Raw genomic sequence first — 26,382 nt, 5'->3', positions numbered from 1 at the left:
TGTAGTTTGTGCACATTTGTGTTCGTCTGAAAATTGGAAGCACTCTCTAGGATGCCCTCCTTTTCACTCTCCATGACTGAAAAACTGCAAACTAAAAATGGACAGAAATAAAACTGTCAAACTTATTTACCAGATGTAAAAAAAAAAAGAAAATAGAAGTGTTGTTGTAAGTCTTGTAAAAGCGCGTCCGTCCTGAGGGGTCTGAAGCGCTCCAGGTGAAAATCCCCCTCTTCAGAAGTCTTTGTAATGCAACAACCTGGTCAAGATCAAAAAGGAGAATAAAGTTAGAGAAATCTACGACGGGCCTTCGCTGGACATCGCAGCTCTGGTCACCCGGCTGTCTGCGCTGACCTGAACAGGGGGGCGTGTCCCTTGTTGTTGCCCAATGAGAAGAAGCCGCCGTGTGGGGAGAAGTGGAGGCAGTGCGCCCGGCGGACCGTCTTCCTCTCGAACACGGGGAAGTTGGAGAACACGGTGAAGCTGGGCAGGTGGACCTGGACGCACAGAACCGCATGGTCAGCGAGAACACAGAGACGGAACCGCAGGTGGGTCCGCTCCCGTCAGGCAGGTCAGGTCAGGAAGCAGAGTCACTGACCGTCTCTCTCCACAGGCTCAGAACCCACCTGTTCAAGAAGTTCTACCAGGATCCTCCCTCTTAAGCACATAGTGTTTATATCTTGTTACTCTTGCTTTTTGGCCTTGGCACTAGATTCTGCTCTTAGTCACTTATTTAGAAAGGAGATGCACTTGTGAGTTCTGGTGAGTAGTAGTACACTGACTACCTGCGTTAAAGGCAGTTATTGTATAAAAGAGTTATTGGATAAAAGCGTCTGCTAAATGACTGCAATGAATGTGTGATGTGATGAGCGTGACGGACCAATCGCACGGCCTCGTCTTCGGCGCGGGAGGCGATGGCGAGGACCTCGGAGGCGGGGTTGAAGCAGAGGGAGGTGGCGGCGGTCAGCAGGTTCATCACGGCCTTCAGAGGCTTGGGATTGGTCTCCTTCAGACACGCCCCCTGGGAGTAGATGTTCACCACACCGGACTGGGAGCTGGAGGAGGGGGAGGGAGGGGGGGGGGGGAGAGGGGAGAGAATGGGGGGCAGAGAAAGTGAGAGGGGGGAGAGAGATAGAGAGAGAGAGGGATGGGGGGGGGTAGAGGAGAGAGAGAGAGGGACAGTTAAAGAGAATCTGTTCTAGAACCCTCTGTTCCAGAACACAAACGCCGCGGTGGCCCCACCCACTCACCCGCACGCCAGGTACTGTCCGTTGGGGGAGGCGGCGAGGGAGGCGGCCCTGATGCAACCGTCGTCCGTGAACCTGTTCAGACACCGGCTGCTCCTGGCGTCCCACACGTACACCTCTCCCTCCTCTGGACCCCGGGGAACCCGACACACAGGGAAGACGTCAACGGACTGCACTTATATAGAACAATTTACAATGAAGGCCTCTCATTCACCCATTCACACACACATACACACACCATGGCGGCAGCTGCCATGCAAGGTACTAGCCTGCTCATTGGGTTCAGTGTCTTTACCCAAGGACACTTCGACATGTCGTGAGGAGGAGCCGGGATTCGAACCGCCGACCCTATGATCATTGGACGACCCGCTCTATCTCCACCGTGTTGAAGAACAAGACTCGTTGTCTAAAGGTTTCTGCACACGGCCCCAACCAACGCCAACCAACTCCCAGCACCCAACAGTTAGAAGTTCACCAACAAAAAAATCCATCCAACCGACGCCAACGTTGGTGATGATGGAGGCAGTGCGCAGGCATCTTAAGACTAGTCACCAGATAAAACCATCGTTGAACAGGAGGGGCCTGGTTCAAGTCTGTCTGTGTGTTGGAACTAGGAGGAGAGTTTCCTGAAGATGGTAAGTGGTAAATGGACTGCAGTTATAAAGCGCTTTTATCCAAAGTACTTTACCACAGCTTCTCATTCACCCATTCACACACCAATGGCTGCAGCTGCCATGCGCGGTTCAGTGTCTTTGCCCAAGGACACTCCGACATGTGGACAGGAGGCGGGATTCGAACCGCCGACCCTACGATCGTTGGACGACCCGCTCTACCACTGAGCCACAGCCGCCCCACTGAGGTGACGAAGAGTAAGGTGACCCACCAGAGGTGATGAAGAGTAAGGTGACCCACCGAGGTGATGAAGAGTAAGGTGACCCACCAGAGTTGACGAAGACTTTGCTGCCGTCGGGAGAGTAAGCAGCTCCACAGACCTCGCCGTTGACCTTCAGGCTCCGCACCACCTCCTTGGTCTGAAACACACCAGCAAACACACACCGGTCACTAGAGCAACACACCGGTCACTAGAGCAACACACCGGTCACTAACTACAGCTAGAGCAACACACCGGTCACTAGAGCAACACACCGGTCACTAACTACAGCTAGAGCAACACACCGGTCACTAGAGCAACACACCGGTCACTAGAGCAACACACTGGTCACGGCTCTCAGCTAACATTTTTCACTAGGAGCACATGTGCTCCTAAATGAAAAAATTTAGGAGCACAGAAAGAAATTTAGGAAAATTTTAAATAACAGATTTTTATTAGCAACACACACATTAGGCCTACTGCCATCAACAATAAACAATAATAACCTGCTCACCATAGGAGCTCTCATCCTCTTCTACTATACTATTCCCACACACTTCATCATGTGCATCGGTCCTAATGAAGACTATACTATTCCCACACACTTCATCATGTGCATTGGTCCTATTGAAGACTATAGCCTACTATTCCCACACACTTCATCATATGCATTGGTCCTAATGAAGACTATAGCCTACTATTCCCACACACTTCATCAAGTGCATTGGTCCTAATGAAGACTATACTATTCCCACACTTCATCATGTGCATTGGTCCTAATGAAGACCATACTATTCCCATACACTGCATCATATTCATTGGTTCTAATGAAGACTATGGCCCAATCCCAATACCCCCCCTTAGCCCTAACCCTTGGCCCTACCCCTACATTTTGCACGTTCACAAGTAGGGTAGGGTGTCCCATTCCTTTTAGCTTCTAGGGCTAGGGAGCATATCGAGGGCTAGTGGACGTTCAAACAGTCCTCCAAAACGAGGGTTTTCAGATGCTGACTTGAAACCGAGGGGTATATGAAAATTCACACAATGCTTTGCGAACTTAGGCAGGGATATGAAATAGCTGCTGGTGCCGTGAAAAAACGTGGGAAGAAAGCCCAATATCTTCGCAAATAATCATTAAAAAAATTTAAAATCCGTGGAAAAGCTTAGTTTAATGTAGATGCAAAGGAACATGTCATTGGATCGTTATGACACGCATTTCAGGAAAACTCTTTTTACGATGTCGGCATTTCATTGCGTTTTGATGTGGATCCAGTAAGTTACTGGTAGGCTACGGTGCAATGTTGAATCTAATCGAATCAATAGATTTTTTTGTGACAGTTGATTTGACTCCCCCGGGCCTCACCGAATTCCTGTCTCTCCTTGGTTCCACTTTGCCTGGCAAAATACAATTGAATGGGCTTCATTTTCTTCACGTTACTGGCAGGGGCATTCAGCTGCACAGTCGTTTTTGAGTGAGGGCAGCTGAGCTGTCATCGCGCGTCATCACGAGAGTTCTGCGCGTTGCAGGTTGCAGTCGTGGGACTCGCCATAAAAAATAAAAATAAAAAAAGTTGTGGGACTTGTAGTTTTGTATACGGGTGCGCGAAACTTTGACTAGTTTGATTCAATTTGCATGGATTTATTTTAGGCAAAAAATGCGAGTGAAATAGTTGAAAACAGTACTCGCACAGTGTGCTCCTAAATGATTTTTTCTGATCGCACAAAACTATTTTTAGTCGCAAATGCGAGTAAAATGGTCGCACCTTAGAGCCCTGCCGGTCACTAACTACAACTAGAGCAACACACCGGTCACCAACTACTACTAGAGCAACACACAGGTCACTAACTACTACTAGAGCAACACACAGGTCATTAACTACTACTAGAGCAAAACACACAGGTTACAAACTACTACTAGAGCAACACACCGGTCACTAACATCTACTAGAGCAACACACCGGTCACTAACTACTACTAGAGCAACACACCGGTCACTAACTACTACTAGAGCAACACACCGGTGACTAACTACTACTAGAGCAACACACCGGTGACTAACTACTACTAGAGCAACACACCGGTCACTAACTACTGCTAGAGCAACACACCGGTCACTAACTACTACTAGAGCAACACACCGGTCACTAACATCTACTAGAGCAACACACCGGTCACTAACTACTACTAGAGCAACACACCGGTGACTAACTACTACTAGAGCAACACACCGGTCACTAACTACTACTAGAGCAACACACCGGTGACTAACTACTACTAGAGCAACACACACAGGTTATAAACTACTACTACTACTACGTATCAAACACAAACTCGACACTGTGAGAAATAAAATAATGATTTTTTTTAAAGACCTGTGATGTAAAAGTCCTCAAACAGCACCCTGAGGTAAAAGTGAGCTGCAGACCCCCAGAGGTCAGGTTGTAGGACAGGACTCACCTTCATGGTCAGGACGTGCAGGTACCCGGAGGTCCCGGTCAGGAGGAGGGAGGCTCCGTCGGGAGAGACCTCAAACTCCTTCACCCTCTGCTCCTTCAGACCTGGGAGAGACCACAGGCAAACACAGGTCAGGAAGCAAGTACATTTCATTTGATTTATATAGCACTTCTCACAGAGAGGACTCACAAAGTGCCTCACACAGGTTAAAATGCATACAGAGAAACAACTAAAATAAACAGGAAACAGGACACCATTCATAAACATAAATCAACAAATGCCTGTCTAAACAGAAGCGTTTTTTAGCTGCTTCTTAAAAATGTCCACGGAGATGCACATGACTTAAGTCAGTCAACTGAAACATCCAGCAGGTTTAGTAAGATTAGTGACAGCTGGTAAAACCGAGCCACTCCTCCCTCTCCTCCTCCTCCTCTCTCTCCTCCTCCTCCTCTCTCTCCTCCTCCTCCTCTCTCTCTACCTTGGACGGTGGGCACGGGGACCACCCTCCTCTCTCTCTCCTCCTCCTCTCTCTCTCCTCCTCCTCCCTCTCCTCTTCCTCCTCTCTCCTCCCTCTCCTCCTCCTCTCTCTCCTCCTCCTCTCTCTCGCTCCTCCTCCCTCTCCTATTCCTCCTCTCTCCTCCCTCTCCTCCTCCTCTCTACCTCTGAATGTGGGCACGGGGACCACCCTCCTCTCTCTCCTCCTCCTCCTCCTCTCTCTCCTCTTCCTCCTCTCTCTCCTCCTCTCCCTCTCCTCCTCCTCTCTTCTCCCCTCTCCCCTCCTCTTCCTCCTCTCTCCTCCTCCTCCTCTCTCTCCTCCTCTCTCTACCTCTGACGGTGGGCACGGGGACCACCCTCCTCTCTCTCCTCCTCCTCCCTCTCCTCCTCCTCTCTGTCCTCCTCCTCTCTCTACCTCTGACGGTGGGCACGGGGACCACCCTCCTCTCTCTCCTCCTCTCTGTCCTCCTCTCTCTCCTCCTCTCTGTCCTCCTCTCTCTACCTCTGACGGTGGGCACGGGGACCACCCTCCTCTCTCCTCCTCCTCTCTGTCCTCCTCTCTCTACCTCTGACGGTGGGCACGGGGACCACCCTCCTCTCTCCTCCTCCTCCTCTCTGTCCTCCTCTCTCTACCTCTGACCGTGGGCACGGGGACCACCCTCCTCTCTCCTCCTCCTCTCTGTCCTCCTCTCTCTACCTCTGACCGTGGGCACGGGGACCACCCTCCTCTCTCCTCCTCCTCCTCCTCCTCTCTGTCCTCCTCTCTCTACCTCTGACCGTGGGCACGGGGACCACCCTCCTCTCTCTCCTCCTCTCTGTCCTCCTCTCTCTCCTCTTCCTCCTCTCTCTCCTCCTCTCCCTCTCCTCCTCCTCCTCCTCTCTGTCCTCCTCTCTCTACCTCTGACCGTGGGCACGGGGACCACCCTCCTCTCTCCTCCTCCTCCTCCTCTCTGTCCTCCTCTCTCTACCTCTGACCGTGGGCACGGGGACCACCCTCCTCTCTCCTCCTCCTCCTCCTCTCTGTCCTCCTCTCTCTACCTCTGACCGTGGGCACGGGGACCACCCTGCCCTCCATCATGTCGTAGATGTAGAAGAGGCGGTTCCTGAAGCTGGTGGCCACCACCTGCTCCCCATCCACGCTGAAGCGGGCCTTGTGCACCGGGAACTTCTCCAGGTGGATGCTCTGGATCTGGGGGTTGGTCTTCCCGTCCACCTGCAGGGAGAGGGGGGGGGAGATGAGACAGAGGGAAGGAAGGAAGAGATCGAGGAATTTTTATCGTTGCCATTTTCTTGGTTTTGTCCGACTCGGGTATCCAACAAATTGGATAACAAAAAAAAAATAATAATAATAATAATAATAATAATACACTTTATTTGTATAGCACCTTTCTTACAAATAAATGCAGCTCAAAGTTCTTTACAACAGAGAAAATGAGGCGTCTTGATAAAGGAAGGACTGTCTGGCGGTCAGAACGTTTGAGTCAGTGTTGCGGTTCTGGGACAGAGGATTCTGGGTAACGCACCTGGAAGAGGGAGACGGTCTGGTCCAGTCCGGCCGTCATGACCACCTGGGCGGAGGGGTGGAACTGCACCGTGGTCAGCCGGGCCTCGGAGGGGTGGGCGTTGTTGGCGTCCAGACACTTCTTCATCTGGACCGCAGATTAACCCATCACATGGAATTAAGTACTACAATGACGTTTACAACCGCCCAAACAAACCCAAAACTTGTGTTCTCCAAACCAGTTAGAAGTCAGGTCTAGTAACTGCATATTGGCGCTGACACCAGCTGGTCCCTGACATTGTGTGTTTGTATAGCAGAGCTGGGTTGAAAAATACTATTTTAAAAAATGATTTAAATTTTTCAACCCATCTATGCTTGATTGTTCTAGTGTGGCACAACAGATTCACAGGGCTGTCCCCAGTCAAGAAAACCCCTCCCCCTTACCCTCCCAGCAGACTCTCACACACACTCATGGGTTTTTAAAGGATTTCAAATCGTACTCTTATGCCAGGCTCACGCAACAGGAGTTTTAAAATCCTAACTGATTTAGAAATCAACAGATGTTCTTCTACAGCCTCATGAAAAATAGAGGTCCCGGCACTCACGTTTTAGTAGAAAACAAGTTTAATTAGGACAATGTAGACAGTGGACGTTTCGGACGTTTTCAGTGTGTATGCCTTCCTCACATGCTGCAGGCATACACGCCGAAACGTCCACTGTCTACATTGTCCTAATTAAACTTGTTTTCTACTAAAACGTGAGTGCCGGGACCTCTATTTTTCATTGTTCTTCGACCCGGGTACCGTTATAGTGGACTGGAGTTTTCCACGCCGTTCTTCTCTAGCCTCAAACATGCACTCACATTACAAGATTTTATCAAAATAAATAATGGCTCATCACACACTACAGGATATTATTAAGATGATTGTGCCCGAGGGAGCAACAAACCACCTCACGTGATTGGCTATTGTGGTCTCTCCATCTCGCTTATTAAGTAGTGATGTAATCATCCAGATTTTAAGTCCTAAGTATCAGACATGTTTGACATTATCAGGACCCCTCACATCAGTACCAACCAAGGTCCCAGACCAGACTTCTCCTCCAATTATGGCGAGGGATGAGTTGGGGATCAATCCTGTAATGTGAGCCTGGGATTATGCAGGCCTGGTGCCAAGGAGACAAGGAAGCACACTCAAAACGTTGAGACTCAGCCCAGAACTAACCCGGATGACTCCTTTAGGTAGACTCTCAGAGGAGCCCACGAAGTTGCCGGTCTTCCTCAAAAGGTCATCACCGTCCTCATCGTCCTCTTCATCATCATCATCATCTTCCTCAGCTATGGGGAAAGAAGGTGAACGTTAAGAACATCCCACTGAATCAACGACGGTGGTCCTGAGCCCCGCTGTACGGAGACCTTCAGGGGGAACTAGGGCCGTCCCAAATACTCTGATATAAATGAATAAATACCCAAAACTATTAGTTCTCAACCACTAGGTAGCAGCACTGCCGTCTATACATCTACAGGTGACATAGTCTATATATCTACAGGTGACAGTCTATATATCTACAGGTGACAGTCTATATATCTACAGGTGACAGTCTATATATCTACAGGTGACAGTCTATATATCTACAGGTGAAATAGTCTATATATCTACAGGTGAAATAGTCTATATATCTACAGGTGACATAGTCTATATATCTACAGGTGACAGTCTATATATCTACAGGTGACAGTCTATATATCTACAGGTGACAAGCGGAGCAACGCGCCAGACAGTCTCTCCCTTGTTGTCCAACGTTTGCCTCCTGCTACTTGTAGATTATAAATGAGCAAGATTGTTTAGCTCGCTAGCTGAGCATTTGTTCATGCTTTAATCACGTGTGGGTTTATTTGATCATGGCTTGCGTCAATTTGCCCAAGTTTAGGTTTCACTTTCACTTTCACAGCCTAACATAGGCTACATCCATAGACTTTTGAAAAACATTTCCAATTCGGTTTTATAGAAATCTATTTTGTACCATGACATACTAGAGGCTGACAGCCGACCAAAATCAATCAAAACTCAAAATGGCTAAAAAAACGTTTTGGGCTGTTTTCTACGTTATCCCAGTCCAGCTCTGCTCGCTCCAACTCTGGCCCCACCAGTGTGCTTGTGTCGCGTTTACAATAGAGATAAGAGAGCAAAATAGCAAAGCTAGTAGCTGGGTTAGGGCTGCCAATTTGAGAAGCATTTTCACCTCTGTCTCTCCTCCACACGGGTGCTGCCACACACGTGTGTGTGTGTGTGTGTGTGTGTGTGTGTGTGTGTATGTGTGTGTGGCAGCACCGGAGCAGAGAGACACTGCAGCAGAGGAGAGACCAAAATGCTTCCTAGCTTGACAGCTAGAGACCCACAGAGAGTTTTGAGGGAGAAAACAAGCATGAAATCCTTCTGTTCAGAGGCACTTTCACCAGTCACTCGGTGTAACGTTACGTCGGTATCGGTTTGGAGTATCAGGACAAAAAAACGAAGCTCCGAATACTAAACTGAGCTCTGAATACCAACGTACTGAACGAATAGTGGAATACTGGAATTACTCGGGCCAGCCATGGTGGAAAGGAGAGTAAGAATCTGTAAGCGTGGAACGAGAAGGGCTTTGTGTGAAGGAGATCAACATCACCTTTTTTCTTACTCTTCTTCTTTGGTTTGATCTCTGCCCAGGACGGCGTCCCCCCCATGGACTTCTGGAACCTGAGAGAAGAAGAAGACAGGTTAGAGATTCCCACTAGCGAGGGGAGACCATCCGTAGTTATCCAACGGCTGTACCATTACAGAGGTACACATGTGATTCACCGGGTGTCAGGTTTTCAGGGATAAGCCTTGTTATTATTAGTTTATTACTGCCCAATCAAAAATCACAAGATTTTCCTGGCTCAGTCAAACTCAATCCAGACTATGTGAAACAACCGAAACCTAGTAACTGCTCCGCCCAAGATGATTATGAATGGTTTAAAGAAATAAAGCGTTTACTTTAAATAAAGCGTTTACCCCCCCCCCCCCCCCCTCCCCCCTGAATGGTAGAGTCCAGCCAGACCTTTCTCCAGCGCTGGCAGTGTGAAGGCAATGTGGAGAGGGGTCTGGCCATGCGAGACTATTACAGAGGTACTCACTGTTCCTTCATCCTCTGCTGAAGCTTGTGTTTGGACATCCTGGCCTCCGCCGCACCCTTGGTCAGGTCTTTACGGAACCGGTGGTTCATGTCCACTCTGTGAAAACAGACAGACATGAAAAACTACAAGGCTTTTTGGGACCATAGGGATATCGGAGGGGAACTAGTGAAATATAGCCATGTTTGATAAGACCCAATCAAAGTATAAGAAGTGAAAGGTAGCTAGAGCTAAGCTGCTGGACTAACTCTTCCTCCAGCTCATCGTCCTCGTCCTCCCACACGGCTCGCTTGGCCGGCTGGACCCGCAGCCGCGCCTCGTTCTCCACGTCCGACTCGCTGGAGTCCTCGTCTTCCAGCAGGAGACCGGTACCTTCATCGCTCTTCTCCTGCAGTGGACAGCACGGAAGATATGAGACAGAATACTGTGCAACACACACACACACACACACACACACACACACACACACAGAGATATAACAGCTAGTTAGCTAGCTAGCTGCAATCCAATTTTCCTCATGATTTCAACTTCCCAACTTACCTCCACTAGCCTTTCTACGAGCTCCTCTTCAGCTCCAAAGACGAGATCTTCTAGAAATTTTACAGTTGCATCTTCCTCGCCCAGAGCAGTGACTTTCTGGACGTGTTTCTGTCTTTTTGTCTCTTCCTTTTCGTAGTCCGGTGCGGGCCCAGCCCCTGAAGCTCTCTTCAGAGGTCCTCTGTCCCCCCTGGTGGGTTTATCAGTTTGATCCATATCTAGCTAGTCCAAACTAACCTGTCAAACGATGTACGCGTTGTCACAACATATAACCAACTTTTAGATACATCCAGTGTACAACTACGTCAAATGTAGAATTGTATGTTTAGCAATTTCTCTGTTGTCAAGTCAACTGCCTCATGCGAACACTGTTTAGGGTCAACACATGGGTTTACCTCCGATAGTAACGTCAGGTCAGCAGCGTTGCGTGAATCCACAGACATACAAAACATCAGCACAGGCTCACTCATCGGCCAACAGTCTGCCGGAATCCACGTGTCTCTTATTGATCGATGGTTTTGCGCAGGATCTGCGCAAAAAGAACGTCCAAAGGTATCACGTGTATCCGGTTCTGTAACCTTTGAACTCGGAAATCGTAGCGTATATATATATATATATATTTTTTTTTTATCTTGCTACTGTAAATATGCATTTTATATCTGATATGTTGTATCTACTGTAACTAAATTCGTATCTGTGCTGTGTCTTTTGATGCTGCAACATGTGCCCTACTACTGCAATTGCATGCATACCAATTCAGTGGCATAATATAAGTAATGGTAAATACTTCACAACACTGTGCTTTATATAAGTAGTAGTATTTGCCACAACTGGTCAGGCGGCAAAATAAGGACACATGGCACTTTCAACGTTAACCTTTTTATTCTTGACATTGTAATAGTTTTTAACACATGGCTGTTTGACATGTAAGAACTGTGAATGTTAGAGAAGGGAGAGGCGGGGTCTGGGTAAAGAGAGAGGAGACATGTGCACAGTGTCTCTCAACCTGGTTTGTCCCACCCACTGACAATGTGTTTAGAACTAAATGAACTGAAAACAACACACCCCTGCCTGGTGTTGGTCCACACACTGACCAGGGTTGAGGGACAGGCTTAGGACAGAGGGAAGACGAGGGACAGGTAGAGACAGACAAAGACCAAATAGTAAAACAGATTCCCAACGTCTCACTGCTTTCTGAGCGAGACCTACACCTCAAGTTACTCTCTCCTATCCCTGTTTAGTCACTATATTACAAGCTGATGCTTTATACATGGAACAAGTAGATCAATAGCTATGACTACTGTATTACCCATATTATGACGTGTGCATATACACTTTAAAACGATTATTACATATTTTTTTCTTTTCTTTTTTCATGTACAAATCCTGAATTGAGAAGTCTTACAGCAAACGTGTAATAAGGCAAAAATACCAGCAACGGAGTGGGGGGGGGCTTGAGAGGAGAAGGGGGGGTACATCAAGACAGCTCAGGGGAACCGCAAACATTTTAATTCACCTGGGATGGGGGGGGGTGACAGGTCAGTGTTGTACAAGAAACAAGACTTCAGCTTGTCACCCTCTCCACTCGAGAACAGGAATCTAGGGACCAATCTCCAAGTACCAGCCTTGGAAGAATGGTTCCCTTGTGTTTCTGTGTTCTGCTTTAAGACCTGAAGATCGCATCTCAAAGTCGGAATGGACTTATTTTCCTCAACTTGCTTTTCTCCTCCTGTGCCGACTTGGAAGAGCTGGTCAGAAGGACACTATTCCAGGGTAGCAAACTAGAATTTCACAGACACCCGGTCTCCAAATCAGTTTAGGGGACAGGAAGAAAGGGACACGTTTAGTTCAGACTACAAGTGCATTGAACAGAGGAATGTAAGTCCAAAGATTAAATGATTATTTCTTGGAAAGACAAAATTGACATGGCAAATTGGCCTGCTAACATTGATTTGGCTATTTAATCTTTTAACAGATCCGACAACAGACACACAGACAGAGAGTGGCCAAGGTATAGATGACCCAGAGTCTCTCCCCATGGAGATACCAGCCAAAATACTGCCTCAGAGCAGCTGTTGCGGGAACCTCATTCAGAAATACCACATCCACGGATACAACAGTACACCCTTCTCCTCAACATCAGACAGCGACTTTGTAAAATAAATCTCTCAAGATAAAAATCTAGATTTCAACCAGCTCGACTAGGCGCGTGCCCCTTACTCACGGCTTGGGATAAGGATGAATGTTATAATGTCACATGCAGTTGAGATCAATGTTACTGATTTGGTTGTGGACCCCGGTTAATACATGCAATGATCTTAAAAAGCTAATTACAAAGCTAGTTAGTCAGAACTGCAGTGTTCAAACCTGCATCAGCTGTGAGCGTCTGAGCAGTTCTGAGGGACCCTGACTAGTGTTGAGAAGGTAGGCCCCGGGTCTCTGGTAGATGTGCATGTAGGCCACTTGGACTCTCCCTCATGCATTTAGCCAAGACACACAGACTGACGGAGTCGACATGCATCCGGTTGAGTCTTTTCTCACAGGGAGAAGGGAGGAGGGAGGGGTTCCTTGCTGCAAGATCCCAAACCCAATGTGCATCATCATTCAAAAAAGGAAGACTTTTTTTCCCCACCCCTCAAAAACCAACGATTGTCACAGACAAAGAGTCCCACCACCATCATCATCATCATCACCTCAGTACAGCATGTTCACTAGTACTGGACTCTTTCACCCCTACTACCCAAACATGGAACATCCCAGCCCATTGCTCCAACAAGGGGAGGAACCACTGACAGTCTTGCAGCAAGGGGGGGGGGGACAGGTTCAGCGTCAATAGGTGATGGACTGTTCCTAGTTCGGTCTTACCCCCACGGGCGCTTGCGGAGCGACCCTACTCAGATGACCGCTGTCCAATCCAGGTTGAAAGAGCATTTTATTAGATTTTTTTGTCAAACACTTGCAGTGTACTTGATTTAGCTAGTCCAGCACAACAGAGCGAATGGATTGGTGCCTGAAAACAGTCAGGGCGAGGTAAATCAAGTGCACCTCAAGGATTGGAACACTATGTCCGCTCATTCCTAATTGATTCTGCAGTCCGTGTCCTCCTGAGTTCCCCCGGCCGGTTGGAGGGGGGCGTTAGCCTCACCCCCCAAAAACACGTATGCGGTGGTAACCATAGAAACAGGCTGTAGAGTCACTGAAGTCGTTTTCCTCCGGGCGTGTGGCTCGCAACCACGCTCCCCTGTTTCCATGGTGACAGGTGTGCACTCGCAGAGCGGTTTTTGATGCGTGTGTGTTGTTTTTTGGAAGCGGGTCATGAAGCCCTGACTACGCACATCTCTGAGGGGTGGGGGTGGGGGGGGAGGGGTGGATGGCACAGCGAGCAGCGGTCTGGTTCACCTCTGACCCCATCTCTCTCCATCACAGACTCTGTGACATCTGCTCTGTGAAACCAACACGTCTCTACTCCAGCTCTCTCTCTTCCTCTCTCTCTCTCTCTCTCTCCCTCTCTCTCTCTCGTCTCTGGAGCAGGTGGGAATGTGAACGTCTGATGTCTGGTTCGGGTCAAGGTCCATGCCGTCGGGCGTCTCTGCCCTGTCGGGGGGTCCGACGGAGCCGGTCCGGACGTGAAAGCAGCACGTGAACGATGGGGAGGTCATGGAGTCAGCGGAATGGAATGTTGTTAAGGGAATGGCGTGTAGTTATGATGTTGTAGGCGCTATGTGATCAAGTACAGCGTGCGTGTGTGTGTGTGTGCACGCGGATGTTAGCCTGGTCTCTCGTCCAGTAGGAAGGGCGTGGTCCCACAGTGCTCACCTCCCTACGGGAGGAAGGGGAGGAGCTCCTCTCATCACTGTCAACACAAACACAAACACAAACAAACACCTGTAAACAACACAGCACTTCCACCTCCATCTTCCAACGACGGTCAACAAGAGAGATGGACAGTGAGACAGACATGTGACGTGTGTGTGTGTGTGTGTGTGTTCACCTCTGTTGGCCTTGCTGGGGTAGATCTTGTGTGTGTGTGTGTGTGTGTGTGTGTGTGTCCACCTCTGTTGGCCTTGCTGGGGTAGATCTTGTGTGTGTGTGTGTGTCCACCTCTGTTGGCCTTGCTGGGGTAGATCTTGTGTGTGTGTGTGTGTGTGTGTGTGTGTGTGTCCACCTCTGTTGGCCTTGCTGGGGTAGATCTTGGTGAAGTGTCTGTATTCCTCGGGAGGGGGGAAGTCATCCAGAGGATGGAAGGAGTACTTGGACTCAAAGTCGTCTGGAGAGAAAGACAGGTTAGAGAGACACAGATTAGAGACAGACAGGTTAGAGAGACAGGTTAGAGAGACAGACAGGTTAGAGAGACAGGTTAGAGACAGACAGGTTAGAGAGACAGGTTAGAGAGACAGACAGGTTAGAGAGACAGGTTAGAGAGACAGACAGGTTAGAGAGACAGACAGGTTAGAGAGACAGGTTAGAGAGACAGGTTAGAGACAGACAGGTTAGAGAGACAGACAGGTTAGAGAGACAGACAGGTTAGAGAGACAGACAGGTTAGAGAGACAGACAGGTTAGAGACAGACAGGTTAGAGACAGACAGGTTAGAGAGACAGACAGGTTAGAGAGACAGACAGGTTAGAGAGACAGACAGGTTAGAGAGAGACAGGACAGCGGGTCACACGGACGGACAGATCAGATATGGCATCACACAGACCTGGGTCGCAAAAAATATATATATTTGAAATAACTTTTCTGTGCATGATTGCTCGTCCGTCACAACGGGACCAATTGGCTCTTCCTAAAATACGCAGACCACACCCACCCAACACAAACCACACCCACCCAACACAGAGACAGACTCAAACCACACCCACCCAACACAGAGACAGACTCAAACCACACCCACCCAACACAGAGACAGACTCAAACCACACCCACCCAACAGAGACAGACTCAAAGTCATTGGGAGCGATTGACCTCCCTCCTGAGCCACAGACGCCCCTCAGAGAGGAGGAAGAGAGGAGAGGACAGGAGAGAGAACGAAGGGACGGGGAGATGGAACAACATGGCTGCGCTCCCAATCGCATACTTCCACACTATGTAGGACGCCAAAAAAGGATGTAGTATGTCCCAATACATAGTATGCCACATGCAGTGTAGCAAAAATACCAGGATGTCCTACTGCTGTATATCTGGTCGTATTTTGCAGTATGCAAGCCAGCAGCAGATTTCAAGGCGCAATTTTATCACAAAGTGGTATGCGTACTGTGTGCAAAGTACGTACACACATGTACTTCCCAGGGGTAGCTGTAGTACGTACTGGTAGTAAAGCGTAGAAGTATGCGATTGGGAACGCAGCCCACGACTGTGGGAGGTGGGAGGAGACTCACCTACGAAGGAGCGGGCAATGGAGGTGTGTCCGTTACGGATAGGCGGGGGAGGAGGGGGGGGCCCGGCGGGGGTGCGGGATGGGGGGGGGCGGGGGCTTGCCGCGGTTGGGGGGGTCAGAGGCGCTACCGTGATTCCTGTAGGGGGGCGGCGGGGGAGGCGGAGCTTCCCGGCCGCCGTTCCGCGACGCCAACCCTGGCACCGGTGGAGCTGGTTGGACGAGAGGACGATGGTGGTCGTTAGGATGGGCGACGCACGCACGCACGCACACACACACAGCTGAAAGAGCAGGGTGGGGGGGGTACCGACCTGCTCCGCGTCCGGGGGGGTCGCGTACGGGCGGTGGGGGGCGCCCTCCTTGCGGGGTGGGGGAGGGCGGTGGCGGAGGGGCGGGGCCCCGGGTGGGGGTGTGTCCTCCGGGGGAGGGTTTCTTGCTGAGAGAGTTGTGTCGCTGCGGCAACTCCGGCGCCGCCTCGTTCACCGGGCTGGACGGCCCGTTGGTCACCGGCTGGCGGTAGGGCGGAGGGGGCGGGGCCAGGGAGGAGGAGGAGGCGGAGCTTCCCCCGGTGGGGGGCCGGCGGGTATTCCCGGGGGAGGAGGGCAGTTTGACGGGCGGCGCGGGGGCGTTGTCTCGGACCGGGGCGGGCGACGGCCCCCGGTGTCCCGGCGTGGGTGGGAGGGGCTTCTCCCGGTTGTAGGAGGGAGAGGGGGCGGCGGCCTTCTGGGTGGGGGCGGGCGGGGCGTTGCCACGGCGGGACAGCGGTGGCGGGGGTGGGGGCGCCGAGGAGCTGTGCTTCATCCCGCCGCCGCCGGAGGAGGAGGAGGAGGGGCTGGCGCCGGCGCTGTGGGGGCGGGACAGGTCGGGGAGGGAGGGCCGCTGGGCGCGGGACGTCTCCGGCGGCGACGAGGCCTGCAGGGAGGGGGAGGGGCTGTCTGGGTCGTCGTGGCGGCCGGGGGGGCGGGGCGCGGCGGCGCGGACTCCGGGGGGCTGCAGTGCCGACCGGCCCACGGAACCATCTGGAACACGGAAAAAACACGCAAGAACTCGTTACCTCCCGGGTCTCGTTAACACTGTGCCTGTTTATGACAGGTGATAGGGCCTTGTCCCATATATGGTGAAATCTAACACTAGCCGAGCCTGACATTCAGGCTGGAGTCGTCTCAACTGGAGCAGAGCGTGTATGAACACGCCGTCTCTGCCTGGACGAATCAGGCCAGGGCGTCCTGGCTCACACTGACCTGGGAACACCCGCCATTTCACCGCTTTTAAAGTCTGAGGTAGTTAACCTGCTTAAGCTGTTCAGTCAACCAGGCTACACATCCTGTTGAACCAGACCTCACAAAAAGCAACTCGCCTCCGACTGGTCGCAGTTTAGGCACGCCTCCCTGGAACAGCCCTCCCATTGGCTGGGAGGCCCCCGGCGAGCTGGCTCTAGCGCTGCCATTGGACCCGCCTCCACCTCCGCCTCCTCCTTTAGGCTCTGGGAACAGACAGGATCATGGCAGCATTAACAACGCAGATACTAATATCCCATAGTCCTCTCCTAATACGCGCAAAGGGCTAAAGCATAATCCCTAAAGGGTTTTCCTGATAAGCTCCATGTTCCCTCAGCTCCGCTTTTCGGAAGCGTTAATGACCAGAGCCACGCGCGCCCGACCTGCGTTCAGCTGGCTCTACGGGCTGAACACACAGGTTCTGCCCTGCATTCAGAACACACGCGTGTTCACACGATCCGTCTCGGCTGGCGTATTGCCACGGCATTCCCTAGACAACGAGCCGGCGTTCTGAAAAGCCGACCTACATCCTCAGTGCCTTACGACCCATTATATTTGTGCTTAATTCATTATATTCACAATAAAATGGGTCGTAGGGCATTCTGAGAGACATTTCCTACCTGACAGGATGCGCTACTCTTAATATTAAGAGTAAGATTAAGATTAAGCGTAATATAATGGGTCAAAGGGCGCTGGTGGGTGGCTGGTGTGGGAGGAGCTGATCAAATCAAATCAAACTTTGTTTATATAGCGCGTTTCATACACAGAGGCAGCACAATGCGCTTTACAGAGAGAGGAGGTGGGATGGACATAGATCCTACCCCTACATTTTCCAGAGGAAAGCAAAAAAAACAGTTCACCATTAGAGCCAATATAGGTGTAAAAACTCTCCCCTGACCTCTCTCGACGAGACGATCAAGCAAGCTGCTGGAAAACATTTAACTGTATTAGCAGGGAACATTTCACAGAGCACTAAGCATGGAATAAATACGTCATTATAAGACACATGGCTATCGGCGGAGTGGGTGAGTAGTGTAGTTGGTGATGTCAGAGTGGATCTTACTCTCGATGATGGGGGCGCTCCGGTCGTTCACCACGGCCACCTTCTTCAGCCGGGCGCCGTTGCAGATGTCAGTCAGCAGGGCGCCACGTCCCCGCGTCTCGTCACGGTTCAGCTTCGGGGGCGTGGTGTTCGCCTGGGGGAGGGAGAGGAGATCTGATGCCTTGTTCCATATGAGAACACTCTCCTAGCTAGCCAGTTAGCCAGCCTTGTTCCATATGAGTTAAGAGACATAGACCCCACATCAGTTACAGAGAGAGAGAGAGAGAGAGAGAGAGAGAGAGAGAGAGAGAGAGAGAGAAGAGATATAGATAGATTAGAGATGGATAGAGATAGATAAGAGATATAGATAGATTAGAGATAGACAGACAGACAGACTGACAGACAGAGACCGAGACAGAGAGACAGACAGGCTATGTTCGTAATAATTAAGTTACAACCAGATGGAGAACAAGGAGTTTGAGAACAAGGTAAGCACATGCCCTAACCCTAACAGATGCACATGCCCTAACCCTAACCCTAATAGACGCACATGCCCTAACCCTAACAGACGCACATGCCCTATCCCTAACAGACGCACATGCCCTAACCCTAACCGACGCACATGCCCTAACCCTAACCGACGCACATACAGTCCTGCGCCAGTGTATACTGCTCATTATGGAAATCATTTCACGTGTTAAGACGACTGCTTGAGAGAGCAGCGGTGTTAATCACACAACTTAATCCGCAGCACTCTGGGAGTCTTGGCGGAAGATAATGTGCAGTTTCAGGGCGCAAGGAGAGCAGGCTTCTGCTGAGAGTAGCAACCTAGTGTACTCTCCCTTAAAACAAGGTGAGCGTAAACCAACTGTGACAAGAAACCGATCAACGTTTCCTCTTCACCGGCACTTAATGACCTCAATGTTTTCACATTTCACATTCCTCCTCCTCCTTAGACCACCGGACCAGAGCATGTAATCAAAATCCTCTGATGAGGTCACTCAGGACTCAGGCTGAATATCAGGATACAGATGACATAGTTGGATTTCAGCACAGGCCTCCGAGCTGTTTTCTTCATAACACACTATACCCAATCCCCAGCAGATAGCTTTCCATAGCTGAAACATTCATTGCATTTTTTATTTTTTTTGTCTGTGTGGCCAATGACGTGCCAGGCCAAGCGACCCTGGTATCCAGCTGACACCTGGCTGTGAGTGACATCATAGCCCATGTGAGGTTCCTCACCTGACTGAAGGTGGGGGGAGGAGGGGGACCAGCGGGGGGAGGAGGGGGAGGGGGGGGGATCGGCATAATGCCCTCTCAACGTGGCCTCCGCTCAGTCAGCTGGTGCAAGATGCAAGCCCCTGTCCTCCTGGAATAGAGAGATAGATTATTAATGCTTCAGGAACAGGCACTAGTCCCAGATTGTGATATGATGGACAGTCAGTCAGATAGATATTTTATTGATCCCCAGGGGACCAATACTTTACTTTGATTTACAAGTCAAGGTGTACTGAAGTACAAGGTGTCACAATCTGGCTTTGCTATCAGATGCACAAGCTACCTTGCGATTTTTTTTTACGAGGCAGCATAACCTAAAAGAGCTTCCTTAGTTTTCCAAAACAAATTCGACTGTTGCCAAAAATGACAATCAAAGAGCATTCGGATTAAATGGATTAAATTGCTAAACAGAGAATTGGTCCTGTGGTTGTTGGCTGTGAGATTAACAAGCACTGACGTGTCTTGTCGCTGCCATCGCACTGAATCGACCCGATCGCTCATGTGACTTGTTTTGTTGTGACGTTTCTTGACAGTTCTTGACAGATCTTTGGAATCTGTCTGGTCTAGTTGACGAGCCAGCTAACACTGGCTATCTTAGCTAGCTGCTAGCTATCAAAACCATTAGATAGCTAATTCAGTACTCAGCAAACTAACGTTAGCTAGCCGACGTTTACAGTTGCGAAAATGAACACAAACACGTTTACATACTGGCTAGCAGGAGTCAAAACCAAATGTCAACATTGTTTGTAAGAACGCTGATGTCAATAACATTAGCAGGCTAGCTAGCTAGCTGGCCAACGTGGCTGCTAGCTAGCAGATACATGTAAATTAGCTAGCTAGCAGCAATGATAACACCCTAGCTAGCTAGCTAACGCAGCTAAAGGCTAGCAAAGAACTGTGACACTGCAGCTGGGCAATGCTAGCTAGCTAAACTGCATAGCTATTATATTTCTAGCTAACTGTATCCTAGCTAGCTGGCACTAAACTAGCTGCCTATCTGTCTGCATCCACAATTGATGGGAATCTTCTAGTTAATTATTTGAGAAAGTGAAGTGGGCTCGCTAGCTGGCTAACGTTAGCTAGGGAAGCTAGCTAGCTAAATCAAAACAAACTGACACTGCTTCAGGTTCAACTTACTTGAGATTCTTAGCAGCCGAATCGATATTTGGGCGTTTTAACTCATGTTTGTGTCTCCATGCTCAGTAGTTAGCTTGTTCCTTAAGCTATATCTCAAGTTCCTCCAGCAGGTATTTGGGCAGGCTAGTTAGTTAGTTGGCCATATATACTTGACATCCGCGCTCAACACTTGGACAGATCTGCAGGATGAGCTGCAACGACGCTGTGCACTGACGTGTGCAACCCGGAAATATTACTGCTGCAGAGAACGAGCCTTCGTTAAAATGGAGGAAGACCAAAAGAGAAATAATTTATAAAGTCTTTAAGACGATCTTCTTAAATGAAATTGAACATTATTATTTGTGTTGCATGTAAATCTCACCAGCTAAGTGTAGATGTGAATGAGCAGACTCAGTCGCAGCAATGAGTGACCGAATCTTCACCACTGGTATTAAGCTGTCATCCATTTGATACATGATCTGAGTTCTGGTGATTGGTTATTAAATCTGACTTATTATGGGAACGAGTGTCAATTTAATTTCCATGAGATTCTAGAATAGCCACAAGATGGCAGTAGCCTATCTTCGTACACCATGGAGATATAATCGCAACGCAAGACTCCAGTGCCGTGATGGCCTAGCCAGCCTATTGTGGATTGGATTTGTCACAGGCTCCCCGGTCCCTACTCTGTTATTAAAGTCATATTTATGAATATTTTGTGCTATAAAAGCTTTTACTGAAGCGTGTGACCTATTTGAGAATAGAACTGGACCCAAGGAGCTCAAGGGACTAGGCCCACTGTCTATTAAAAGAGCTTAGAGCTCCAGAGAATACTAATAAATTCCCTCACAATGCATCGGGCTACCATTTGCAGTATAAGGCCTCATTGAACCCGTGTTGAGGGATAGACCTACCCATTGTTGAGGGATAGGCCTAGCCTACTACACATACACAAGACAGAGGGTTAATATAGTTTGTTTTATTTATTTGAAAAAAAGTTTCAAACTAAAAATGCTCTGTAAAAATGCATATTCATAGTGTTAATCTCCCCTTCATTCACTCCGTCACTTCTCCATCTCGCTCTCCTCTCTCTAATCCTTCATTTTCTTCCATGTTTCTCTCCTCGCGTTGAAATGTTGGAATGTGCAGCAGGGTGGGTACACACACACGCACACACTCACTCCACAAACAACAACCTCACGATTAATACGACCCACCCACTCCCCCCACACACACTATTCCCACACGTCAACATAGAAAACAAACATAGCTACATGATTATCCAGACAAAATAAATCTCTTTGGCATACATCCCCTCCCCTGCCTGATTCTCTGGGAGCATACACTTCTATCTCTTAATCCCCCCCCCCCCCCCCCCAAGTCTGTTCCAAAACACACACGTTGATTAAAAAACCCTGTTCCATAACAATGTACATAACACAGAGGACACATCAGTTCTAGTTGCTGTGAAAAGGTACGATGTTCAAGGGTCAAACACGTTATCAATCATGTTGAAGCACAATACTATGTTTTTAGTCCGAGATGCACACTGTATCGTCTGAAGATGGATGTGAGAGAGACTGTCCGGAGGCCCTGGAGGAGCTGTAGTTCAGAGCCATTTGGGAGTTGTAGTCCAGATAAACGGGGAATGAGGAGTGTCAGAGGGGACCCATCCTCTTGTCACAGCTGTGGTCTGTGGTCAGGTTCATGGGCGATAAACTGACGATCATATAGGAAGAACAAGAACCACGGGTCAAAATGGCCGAAAAAAACAAGACTTGTCATCAGGGCCAGAGCTGGGTCAAATTATGATTGCAAACACTGTCAAGTACTTGGGGTGCACTCGATTCGTCTTACCCAGCACAATGAACACAAACGACCAGTCCCACACAGCACAATGAAAACAAACGGCCGGTCCCATAAGTGCAAAGGGAGACGCAAATCAAATGCACTTCACTTCAAATACAGTGATCGATCAATGTCATTGACTCAGGTCTGATTAGATGTTACAGTGATTGATCAATGTCATTAACCCTGGTCTGATGTCACTGGTTAAAGTAACTGATCAATATCACAGACCCTGGTCTGGTCAGAAGTTACTGGTTTCTATCGAGGAATATTGTGGCTATGCATATCGCCATGCAAAAGATTACACATGAAAACCCTGGAAATGTGTACTGTAAATATGCAAGAAAACGTCTAAAACACTGCATCTAAAAGTTAAAGCTCCACACCCCCCCCCTTCCCAAACATGTATCATAACAAAGAAAGTTTCCACTTTGAGGACGACTACATTGATACCAGTCCCTGGTCCCTGATTGGCCAGCGTCAGGCCCTGACATCAGGATTTCCCTTTAGATTAACTCCTCCCCCTTCTGCCCCTCCTGGTCTCATCACCAGCTGATCCACTGAGTCACCGCTCCTGGGATGAAAGAGAGAGATATTAGGTAATTATACACACACATGCGCGCACACACACACACTCACACACACTCACGCACACACACTCACGCACACACGCACGAACACACACTCATGCACACACACGCACGAACACACACGCACACACACACAAAGTCTGTCTATTAATCACGTGCATGCGAGCATGTTTGCGTGTGTGTGCATGTGTGTGTGTGCGTGCTGACCTGGCCAGCGTGTGTGTTAGAGGGGTTCAGGGTAGGCCTGTCGGGGGTCGTAGACCATCTCTGGGATGTACTGCTCGTGTAGCTCTGCATCCAGGGGCAGTGTGTCCAGGGGAAGGTCAGGGTAGCCGTAGGCTGGGTAGACTCCGTCTAAGTCTGGAACCACGCACACACACACACACACGCACACACACGCACACACGCACACACACAGGCCGTGATTAATCCAAATTAAGATCCATGAAAATCAGTGGACGGGGAATAGAGAATGAGTGGAGACTTCTAACCAGAGATCTGACAGATACAGAAGAGACACACACACACACACACACACACACACACATAGACTGACAGACAGACAGACAGTCAAATACTGTAGACAGACAGACAGTCACCAAACGTTTCCCTGCAACACAGGGAGAAAAGTGATATGAAATAATTTAACCGACATAACTTAACCTTCAGATAATCTCTATTATATTCCTTAACTGTGTGTGTGTGTGTATGTGCGTGGGGGGGTATTTATATCTGACATCTGTCTGTCTGTCTCAGGGGAGGATGACGCACTGAATAGAATGGTGTGACTAATATACCTCCTAACCACACACACACGCACACACACACACACACACGCACACACACGCACACACACACACACGAACACGCGCACACACACAAATGTATACATAAGCTAGGATATCTGAGGGATAGTTGACTCAAGAACTTTAATTAAAGATGTAGATATGAGGGGATTTACCAGAAGGACGCAGAGAGAGAGAGAGAGAGAGAGAGAGAGAGAGAGAGGGGGGGGAGGAGGGAGAAAGAGAGGGATGGAGGAGGGAGAGGGGGAGGGAGAGAGAGAGGGATGGAGGAGGGAGAGAGAGAGAGGGGAGGGAGAGAGAGGGATGGAGGAGGGAGAGAGAGAGAGGGGAGGGAGAGAGGGAGGGATGGAGGAGGGAGAGAGAGAGAGGGGAGGGAAAGAGAGAGATGGAGGAGAGAGAGAGTGAGGGATGGAGGAGGGAGAGAGAGAGAGGGGAGGGAGAGAGAGAGGGATGGAGGAGGAAGATGATGTGTTGAGTCTCAAAGGATGGAACAGATGACAGATGATGGACGGAGTTGGAGGGCAAAGATAGGGAGAGGAAGTTAACTACGCACAACTCACTAGTCAGGGTAGGCTTAGCAGAGAGAGAGAGAGAGAGAGAGAGAGAGAGAGAGAGTTCATCATGCAGAGAGAGAGAGACAGGAAGAGAGAGAGAGACAGGGAAAGAGAGAGGAAGAGTTTATCATGCAGAGAGAGACAGGGAGAGAGAGAGGGAGGGAGTTTATCACGCAGAGAGAGAGAGAGAGTATTATGCAGTCACAGAAGCATGATGGAAAGGGGGAGTGGTGAGAGAGAGAGAGAGAGAGCATTGGCTCAGCAGTGTGGGGGGGCGAGAGAGAGAATTTAGAGAAAGAGAGAAATGAAGTCAGAGAGAGACGGAGAGAGAGGGAGCTAGAGAGAGAGAGAGAGAGAGAGAGAGGGAGAGGGGGGGGCGAGTATTTGACTTTGATAGATGGCCAGTTAATGGAAATGGTAATGACATGGAGATGAGCCCGGGGGGGTAAACAGATAGAGACCTGTGTGAATCTCAGTCCATTCTCCCGCCCCCCCCCTCACCCCTCTATGCATTTCTGACAGCTCAAACTTCATAACACGTAAACGCACGCACACACACACGCACGCACGCACACACACGCACGCAAGTGCACACAAGCACGCACACACACAGATGCACACACACACACACACACACACAGTTCTTGCATGCAGCCTATTACGCTGGCAGCAGGGGTCTCTCTACTAGGGGTCTGAAGGACTGACGCACTGCTGAGACAAGGACACAGCTCTGTGTGTGTGTGTGTATGTGTGTCTGTGCGCGCGAGTAAGACTAGGCAGTGCCTAGGCATTGCCTGTAGGTCGATTTAACACACACACACACGCGTATATACACACGCACACGCATACACACACGTATACACACACGTATACACACACGCACGCGCGCACGCACGCACGCACGCACGCACGCACGCACGCACGCACGCACACACACACACACACACACACACACACACACACACACACACACACACACACACACACACACACACACACACACACACACACACACACACACACACACACACACACACACACACACACACACACACACACACACACACACACACACACAGCCAATGGGACCTTATCATCAAATTTGATTGCAAGCGTTTCCCTGAGATAGACGAGGAATAGGATGTTGAGTGTGGTCATATCCTGCCCTTGAGCATGCTGCTGGGTGCTCAGGTAGGACATACTGTACCTTTACACACACAGGTGTTCAGGTAGGACATACATACACACTAGTGTTCAGGTAGCACATATACGTATACACACAGTAGTGTTCAGGTAGGACAGACATACACACAGTAGTGTTCAGGTAGGACAGACATACACACCGTGGTGTTCAGGTAGGACAGACATACACACAGTAGTGTTCAGGTAGGACATGCATACACACAGTAGTGTTCAGGTAGGACAGACATACACACTGTAGTGTTCAGGTAGGACAGACATTCACACTGTATAGTGGTAGGTAGGTCACCAGAGTAGTGGGAGACCGTGAGGGATGGTTTACTAACCCAGTACAGAACACAACAGCTGTGTGTGGCTGAACACTGTGTACTTCCATACTCACCATCAGCCAAGTACGCTGCATCCATGGGCACAGCACTGTGGGCCTGGAGGGGGAGAGAGAGAGAGAGAGATAAAGATTATGGCTTTCACCACCTTCTGCTATGTCTCTTTTCTCCTCTCTTCTCCCCTCTTCCCTCCTCTCCTCCTCTCCCCCCTCCTCCTCTCCTCTCCCCTTCCCTCTCTTCTCCTCCTCTCCCCTCCCCTTCCCTCTCTTCTCCTCCTCTCCCCTCCCCTCTCTTCTCCTCCTCTCCTCTCCCCTCCTCTCCTCTCCCCTCTCCTCCTCTCCTCTCCCCTCCTCTCTCCTCCTCTCCCCTCCTCATCCCTGCCCTCCTCTCATGTCTCCTCCTCCTCTCATCTCTCCTCTCATATGAGTGAGCCGATCTGATCTGAGTGTTTCTGACACTGCTGTGACGCCTCGGTCGATGTGACAGATTAACACCTGACCTGTCACTGATCCAATCACTGAGGGACTTGAAGTAGTAATTAACCAATCGGTGCTCCCCCTGCCTCCGGGCGCTGATGGTCTCGGGGATAAGAGATTCAGGGAGGGAATTTCACACCAGTGTTCTTTTAGACAGCAGTTTCTTATTTAGTTTTAGTCATACTCTTTTGACTAAAATGCTATTTAGTTTTAGTCATATTTTAGTCATCTGAATTGTTT

General features: G+C 49.5%; 3 protein-coding genes across 3 annotated transcripts in view; all 3 read right to left on the bottom strand.

The window, feature by feature from the left end:
- Positions 1-41: 41 nt before the first annotated feature.
- On the bottom strand, positions 42-10,585 carry utp18 (UTP18 small subunit processome component). The gene is made up of 13 exons (XM_084448974.1): positions 10,257-10,585; positions 9,965-10,104; positions 9,720-9,815; positions 9,230-9,300; positions 7,789-7,901; positions 6,588-6,713; positions 6,103-6,277; positions 4,573-4,673; positions 2,185-2,275; positions 1,248-1,371; positions 878-1,052; positions 352-494; positions 42-256 (listed from the first exon to the last, which is right to left on the bottom strand). The coding sequence occupies exons 1-13, from the start codon at positions 10,467-10,469 to the stop codon at positions 232-234; spliced, it is 1,593 nt and encodes a 530-aa protein (XP_084305100.1). The 5' UTR covers positions 10,470-10,585; the 3' UTR covers positions 42-231.
- Positions 10,586-11,129: 544 nt separating this feature from the next.
- LOC311317851 (WAS/WASL-interacting protein family member 2-like) lies at positions 11,130-20,520 on the bottom strand. Its single transcript, XM_084448975.1, is given in 9 exon segments — positions 11,130-14,106; positions 14,419-14,520; positions 15,631-15,718; positions 15,720-15,838; positions 15,938-16,645; positions 16,984-17,109; positions 17,967-18,099; positions 19,191-19,317; positions 20,364-20,520. Coding segments are annotated over 8 exon segments (1,383 nt in total). The 5' UTR covers positions 19,257-19,317; positions 20,364-20,520; the 3' UTR covers positions 11,130-14,065.
- A 1,872-nt stretch (positions 20,521-22,392) lies between these two features.
- LOC311317437 (junction plakoglobin-like) overlaps positions 22,393-26,382 on the bottom strand; it is a gene marked incomplete at its 5' end in the record, with an annotated part of 17,842 nt that continues 13,852 nt past the window's right edge. Inside the window, 3 exons of the mRNA XM_084448519.1 lie at positions 22,393-22,764; positions 22,988-23,140; positions 25,723-25,765. Of these exons, the coding sequence (XP_084304645.1) occupies positions 23,004-23,140; positions 25,723-25,765 (180 nt within the window). The 3' untranslated portion in view covers positions 22,393-22,764; positions 22,988-23,003. The remainder of the gene's footprint in view (positions 22,765-22,987; positions 23,141-25,722; positions 25,766-26,382) is intronic.

Source organism: Borostomias antarcticus (genome assembly GCF_949987555.1).
Source record: "Borostomias antarcticus genome assembly, chromosome: 14".
In the NCBI taxonomy this organism is placed as follows: domain Eukaryota; kingdom Metazoa; phylum Chordata; class Actinopteri; order Stomiiformes; family Stomiidae; genus Borostomias; species Borostomias antarcticus.
Note: the sequence above shows the minus strand (reverse complement) of the source record. Positions and strands in the feature narration are given on the sequence as shown.